Consider the following 7241-nt stretch of genomic DNA (forward strand, 5'->3'; position numbering starts at 1 on the left):
GTGTTTAAAAAGACAAAATTCACTTTTGTAAGGACAGCTGGGATCGGCATGATCTCAAAGGAGGAAACTGGCGGGGAGGGGAAATAAAAGCTGATTCAGGGAAGAGCCAAAAGAATGGCTAAAGGATGGCGTGTAGCTTTGTTGAAAAGCTTTAGAAGTCCAGTTGATTTAATTCAATAAAGACTTGGAGTTTAGTTTTCAGCTTGAGTACCATCTGGGAAGTGAACTGGGTAGAGGAAGCTTCACCCTAGCAGAGGAGGATGTGATGAGCAGGAATGGCTGGAATAGACGTTCAGAGCAGAAGCAGGAATGTGTTTTCATTGTGCCTGAGGAAAGTCTTGCCAAATAGAGCTGAGGGAGGGAGCCCGCCCTCTTGAGAGACCTTTGCAGAGGATCTCTGCTGTCCAGGATCTCTATTTCCAGCACAGGAGAAGTCTGGAGGGACTTCTTGGTTCTAAGCCAGGAAAAAAAAAAAAAATCAAACCCTCCGGAGCTGGTGACAAAGAGACACGTTGGTGGCTGAATGCCTGCATCCTGGCGATGGGTTTGTGCGTCTCTCTGCAGGCAGCTGGACTGTCTGCGCCAGCTAGTGGTGGTTCTCTGCGAGCGCTCCCAGCTCCAGGACCTGGTGGAATTCCCCTACGTCAACCTCCATAACGAGGTAATCGGTAATCGGCCTGCGCTAGGGAGAAAGGGGGCCACGAGTGCTCTCTTCAAAAGGGTTTTCCACCCGTTTGAGCCTCTCTGTGCTGCAGGTCGTGGGGATCATCGAATCTCACGCTCGAGCGGTGGATCTGATGACCCACAATTACTACGAGCTGCTGTACGCCTTCCACATTTACCGCCACAACTACCGCAAGGGTAAGGCATGTTGTAACAACCCACCTGCGTGGGGACACCGCTTCCCCTGCCCCTGCGGGGTGGCCTGTCCTGGGTCTTGCCTGATGTTATTCCCCTTCCCAGCTGGCACAGTGATGTTTGAATACGGCATGCGCCTGGGCAGGGAGGTGCGGACGCTCCGAGGGCTCCAGAAACAGGGAAACTGTTTTCTTGCTGCTATTAACTGCTTACGGTTGATCCGCCCGGAGTACGCCTGGATAGTGCAGCCAGCTTCTGGAGCTGTGGTAGGAAACGCTGAGCTTTCTGTGAAGCCTCTAACCTGACTGTGGGGACACTTACAGCTGTATGTTAGGGAAGGAGCTTCCATCTTTCTGATGAACAGAGGCATTGGCCACCTTAATCTGCTGCTCTCATCTCCTTGGCCAGCCTGCACAGCGCTGTCTTGTCTCGCTCAACAGAGATCAGTCCAACCCATCACCCTTGTGTCATTGCCCCTTTTTGAGGGGCAGGGTGGGAGCAGAATAATCTTTGGGAGGGGCTGGTGTATTTATGTGGGAATATATCACCTCTTGTTGAAGACAGCACATTTTTGGGGGGAGTCAGTGACTGGAATACCAGTAAAAAGAGAATTACTGGAATGTAGTTTGTGTTTCCAATCCCTTTGCGGGAGGTGGTGACCGTAGCCTGATCAGCCAATGCTGTGCCATGTTTCTGATAGCCAGAGATAAATGTAACCTGAACTGCCAAGTGGCTGTGTGGCTTTTCTGATTCAAATCAAGGCTTGAAACGGAGAGCAGGTGCTGGGACTGTATTGTATCGAGGGAATCTGTCCTTTGGAAACTGGGTGGGCCTAAACCCTCTTTCTGCTTTTTCCTGCAAGTACGAACGCCCTGGAGCATCCCCGAAGAGAAGCCATGATGGGGAGTGCACAGCTGTTCCAGGTAAGTGCCCAGTCCTGGTGCTTCCTCCAACTCTTGTCAGAGCAGCCTCTCCCCTGGCCTCAGCGCTCCGCCGTTCCCCTGCGAGCGGACAGATGGCTCAGGGCAGCTCTCACCACTCTCAGATCAATAATTTGGGGGATTGTAACCTACTTAACTCTCCCAGCGTTAGCGTCTTCCAGTTGCTGTATGCTGCTGTGTAACTGCCATTCCCCAAGGAGCTTCTGGGCACGCTGCTCTGCCATTTGATGTCTTGTCAGCACTTTTGTTTTCAGTGGAAATAACTTGTAATTTAAAAAAAAAAAAGGCCTTTGTGAGGCAAATTTCTAGTTGTTCAAGACTTCTTGTTTGTGCTCTTGGAGACCCTCCTGATGTAGTGAGTCTGCTGGGAAGGTCTAAGGTCTCCACTCGGCCTGTGTCCACCAAAGCACGGGTTGCTGGAGTCAGGTTAACCATAATCCTCAGCATTACAGTAGAAAAATTTAAGGTCAGGTATTTTTAAAACAATTCTTTCTGAATGAGCTCTGTTGTAGCGTATGCCTGGCAGTCAGAGCAGCAGCTGTTACCAAGCATTAAATTAACATCTCTCATAGAGGAGGAATGGGAGGTTTACATCAAGATCAGCACAGTTCAAGGTAGCGAGGAAGGGGCAGCAAAACCTGACCCCTCCTTTGGCGCTTTCTGGGGCACGACTCCTCCTTGGATGACAGAGGGGTGTAGACATCTTGCACAATGCTCAAGGAGCCCTTTTTAAAAGGCTGAGAGCCCTTCGTGTCCATCTGTTACAGCAACTCGCCAAATCGAGATCCTGGAGCTGGAGGATTTGGAGAGGGAGTGTTTGTTGGCCCGGATCCGGCTGACTCTGGTGCAGCACGACCTGTCGACAGCGGCTGTGGCAGGTAAGAGGGACGCGGCGCAGCCGCCTCTCACTTCCCCTGAGGTTTTGCTCCTTGCTTTCTGTTGTAGCTCAGGTGAGGAAGCAGCAATTTTATTCTGACCCAGAGACAAACCCAGGAGCTGGCAGGGACCGTTCAGTTTGCCTCTCTGGCATGAAATCTTGCCACCAAGTTCAGCAGCTTTGGAAAGGCAGCTCAGGAGAACCAATTTTAAGTTTTCCACCATTTTTTGGCTTGGCCAAGTTCTAGTAGTGGTCTGCAGCGTGGGGCTGGGGTTGAGCTCATGAGTTGGCACCAAAAGGCATCTTTTTGTCTTGCTGGAAGTTGCCCCCAGATGAAAAAGAATTAGAAAGCCCTAGAGAAAAAAACCATTTGCTTAAATTATTGTCCTGGATAATCCTGCTTCATGATGTGCTGTTAGCTTATCAAAGTGGTTCCTCGTTGGGGAGTGGAAAGATGCAATTCTCCCACCCTATGAGTATGTTCTGCCACTCTCTGATACGGGTTATGCAACACGTACGCAGTTTTCCCCTTGAAGTGTCGGGAGATGACGACTTCCCAGTAAGGGATTGCAGGAAAAGGATAGAACAGCTGCTTTGAGGGCAAACTTGGAGACGCAGGGAGCTGAGTGTCACAGTTTCATCTCGCCTCCTGCCGCTGCCCCTCTCACCTGTGCTGGCAGAGCTGAGCTGATGCTTTGTTTGCTCGGATATGGGCCTGCTGTGCCAGTGACAAGGCTGTCCCCCCTCCCAGCTCACCTAAACAGCGACAGCATCGGACTGCGGGCCACACATTGCTGCTTGTGTCCCTCTCCAGCTGGTGCCTGATCAGGGACGGCCCCGTGGGTCACTGCTGCTTTGTGCAGTCCCTCCAGGGACGGCTCCTGGTCTCCCAAGATGCTCCTGAGGCTGCGAAAGCCTTGAGTGTGTGATGAGAAGTACTGCTGCAGGGTTTTACATTGGGCTGTTAGCACGGGGCCGCTGTAACTCTGCTGCTGAACTGCGTGGAGTTAGGCCCCAGTTAAGCACTGGGGTGTGAGTGGGTAAGGTGCTTACCTGGTCCTCCTTCCCTTCAGGAAACTCTACACCCGAGGAAACGGTTGCTCTCCTGGTCCGGGCCGGCCTCTTTGACACTGCCGTCACTCTGTGCCAAACATTCAAGCTGCCCTTGACGCCCGTCTTTGAGGGACTCACTTTCAAGTACGTACCGAGCTCCTCCCTGGCCTCGGGTGAGGTGGCTGGAGCGACGCGGTGCTCGGCGGGGCGCAGCCGACAGCTCTCCGGGGTCCAAGCCAGCCCCATCCCGACCTGTCTGCTCGCCGTGGCTGCTGGCGCTGTGCGCGGCCTCGGCAGCTGCTGGCTCAGGGGTTTTGGGGTGAAACTTGCCCTTTTCACCTGAAAAGGAAAAATAAGGGAGCTTTGAGCAGGTGGGGATGAGGGAGAGATTTCCCCTTAGGCTCAGGGGAAAGAGCTGACGTTTGGCAGTCGCAGGAGGTGCCATCATCTGGAGACCTTTCTGGAGAGCTGGCTCCTGGCACACTCCTGCTGACGCTTACGGAAGATTTGTTGCCGCTGTTGAGCAGCTTAAAGAGTGGTTGGCAGAGCACTCGCTCTTCTGTCTGATCCCTGCACTAGCTGTTTGCTCTCATGTCTCATCTCCCACCCCAGCATTCCTCTTTTTTGCCTCTCGGCGCTTCCCAAAGATGCGTTGTGCCTGCAGAGCTGTCCAGGAGCTCTGCTGCGACCCATTCCTGCGCCTGGATGCGCTGAGGGCACCTCGTACCCAAGCTCAGGCCCTAAAACTTGCTAACATCAGAGTCATTATTAATTCCTCTCTGGCACTTAGAGAGCAACTTAGAAATCACTCTAAGAGCTGCCTTTTCCTGCCAGGCCACCTAATTTATAGCTGTTCTTGGGAATAGTCCTGCAAGGGGTGGTTTTGCTGGGCTCTAAAGGCACTCACATTTGCTCTGCTCTGTCTTGCAGGTGCATCAAGCTGCAGCTCGGGGGGGAGGCAGCACAGGCGGAGGCCTGGGACTGGCTAGCGGCAAACCAGCTTTCCGCCCTGGTTACCACCAAGGAGTCCAGGTAGGTCCTTGTCTGGGCGGGAGAAAAGCAGAGCCACTCTTTGTGAGAGTGGATCATTTCAGGAGGGAAAAGCCTTGCAGGAATCCAGAGGGTCCCAGATTCATAAAAACCCCCTTAAAGCAGACTGCGGGACTGGGACAGCGCTGTCACCGCGCTCGCCCCGGCCTGTTGTACACAGCACACCCGGCTTTGCTGGGCCTTGAGCGCACACAGGGGACCCGAGCAGATCTGGAGCACACCGTGGCCTTGCAGACGGTGGCAGGGACTGCTGGCATGGGTTCCGAAGGGAAAAATTGCCTTGCAGCGCCACAGACGAAGCGTGGAGGCTGCTGTCGTCCTATTTGGAGCGTTACCCATCCCAGAACAGCCTCTACCATCGCTGCGTCATCAACAAGCTCTTGGCACACGGGATACCTCTGCCCAACTGGCTCATTAACAGCTACAAGGTGAGAAGAGGGAGAAGGTCACTGCTCAGTACAAAAAAACAGCTGCTGGATCACCTTCGCTTCAACAGACACCTCCTCCTTGCAAACTTCACTCCTGTTCCCAGCTCTAGGAATCCGTGCCAGATGCTTTATGCCTGTGACCGAGGCTCCGCGCAGGATCCTCTCACCATCGTGGCGGCTCCCAGGCACATTCCCTCGCTGATGTTTCCCTCTTTGCTTGCAGAAGGTGGATGCTGCTGAGCTGCTGCGGCTTTATCTGAATTACGACCTGCTGGAGGAGGCTGTGGATTTGGTCCTGGAGTATGTAGACGCTGTGCTGGGCAAAGGGCACCGGTATTTTGGAATCGAGGTGAGCTCATCATCAACGGGAGATGTGCTGGACCCTTCCATGGGTGCAGATCCTGCTTGGGGTTTGGGTGAGGCTGCCCCTCGATGACTGGGTTCAGTTTTGGTCCCCTCACTCCAAAAAGGCCATGGAATGACTCGAGCGTGGCCAGAGAAGGGCAACGGAGCTGGTGCAGGGTCTGGAGCACAGGTCTGATGGGGAGCGGCTGAGGGAACTGGGGGGGTTTAGTCTGGAGAAGAGGAGGCTGAGGGGAGACCTCATCGCCCTCTACAACTCCCTGAAAGGAGGGTGCAGAGAGGGGGGATGAGTCTCTTGACCCAAGGAACAAGTGACAGGACAAGAGGGAATGGCCTCAAGCTGCGCCAGGGCAGGGTCAGACTGGCTCTTAGGAAGTATTTCTTTGCAGAAGGGGTTGTTGGGCGTTGGAATGGGCTGCCCAGGGCAGGGGTGGAGTCCCCATCCCTGGAGGGGTTGAAGAGTGGGGTTGACCCAGCGCTGAGGGATCTGGTGGAGTTGAGAATGGTCAGTGTGAGGTTCATGGTTGGACTGGATGATCTTCAAGGGCTTTTCCAACCCAGATGATTCTGTGAGTCTGTGATATTGTGCTTGTGACTTTGGTGATGGTGCTGCCGGGGAAATGGGGATGGGTGATCCCCCCCGAGAGGAGAGGGAACCCTCATAGTGGGACCAGTAGGACAAACGGGTGTCGGGACATGGTGCTTGGGAGCTCTGGCTGTGGGCCGGGAGCGTTTTTACCAGGAGCACAACACGACAGAAGGGTTCCTCTCCCTTCCAGTTCCCCCTCTCTGCCACAGCCCCCATGGTGTGGCTGCCCTACACTGCCATCGACCAGCTGCTGCAGGCGCTGCGGGAGAGCACCACCAACCATTACAACGTCGTGGTAGGTTACACCTTCCCCAGGGAAATAACGGGGTGCGCTCGCCAACCCCCCTGCCGAGGGCCGGAGTCAAACCCCAGGGGATTTTTGGGGAAGAAGGAAGGTGGGGAAGAGGGGGTGGGCTGACTCTTCCCCCGCTGGCTTTGCCCCTTGCCCAGCTCTACCAGAAGCTGCATGACAAGATGGAGGACTACCAGCAGAAGGTCAGCGTGGCCACCTGTGATCACCTGTACCGCCGCAACTAGCTCACCTCTGTCCTTTGGCCCAATGCCTGCTCCAGGTGACATCCCCAGGGGCTGATGCCATCCCACCCCGGTGCTGGTTTTACTCGTTTTTTGTTTGTTTGTTTGTTTTTCCATTAAGAGTCCAGCGTGGCACCCCACTGTCCCTTCTTGGGGGGTGATGGTCGATTAGCGGAACTCCAGGGCAGCCCCCTTGCTCTCACCCTGTACCGTATGCAGCGGATTTTGGTGTTTCTTTTATTTATTGTTGTGTTTTTGGATGAACTTTAATAAAATCAAAGTGTTATTACAGGTTTGTGTTGGGATGGATGCTGCTCCCCTGGCACCCCTGGGAGCACAGTGGGGATTTTGGGGGGTTGGGAGGGTAAAGCAAGGAGGGACTGTGGGGCTCTGCTCCCTGGAGGAGTTCATTCATGTAGGGTACTCTATATGGGCTGTGCTATAGGGCAGGATGGAGCTATAGGCCCCAGGGGTAGGACTGTGCCATACAACAGAGCTATGGCTGAGGAGCAGCACTGTGCTATAGGGCAGGATGGAGCTATAAGTCA

General features: G+C 54.2%; 1 protein-coding gene across 3 annotated transcripts in view; it reads left to right on the top strand.

Moving 5' to 3' along the window:
- NUP160 (nucleoporin 160) overlaps nucleotides 1-6984 on the top strand; it is a 30185-nt gene extending 23201 nt beyond the window's left edge. For 2 of the 3 annotated variants that reach the window (XM_074842074.1, XM_074842075.1), the window contains 11 exons: nucleotides 565-661; nucleotides 756-861; nucleotides 964-1124; nucleotides 1721-1781; nucleotides 2567-2677; nucleotides 3750-3873; nucleotides 4660-4761; nucleotides 5066-5207; nucleotides 5431-5556; nucleotides 6350-6454; nucleotides 6610-6984. In XM_074842074.1, coding sequence (XP_074698175.1) covers nucleotides 565-661; nucleotides 756-861; nucleotides 964-1124; nucleotides 1721-1781; nucleotides 2567-2677; nucleotides 3750-3873; nucleotides 4660-4761; nucleotides 5066-5207; nucleotides 5431-5556; nucleotides 6350-6454; nucleotides 6610-6696 — 1222 coding nt within the window. In that variant the 3' untranslated portion in view covers nucleotides 6697-6984. The remainder of the gene's footprint in view (nucleotides 1-564; nucleotides 662-755; nucleotides 862-963; nucleotides 1125-1720; nucleotides 1782-2566; nucleotides 2678-3749; nucleotides 3874-4659; nucleotides 4762-5065; nucleotides 5208-5430; nucleotides 5557-6349; nucleotides 6455-6609) is intronic. The other variant, XR_012625395.1, reaches the window with a different exon arrangement.
- Nucleotides 6985-7241: the final 257 nt, after the last annotated feature.

This window comes from Strix aluco, chromosome 16, assembly GCF_031877795.1.
Source record: "Strix aluco isolate bStrAlu1 chromosome 16, bStrAlu1.hap1, whole genome shotgun sequence".
NCBI classification, from domain to species: Eukaryota; Metazoa; Chordata; class Aves; order Strigiformes; family Strigidae; genus Strix; species Strix aluco.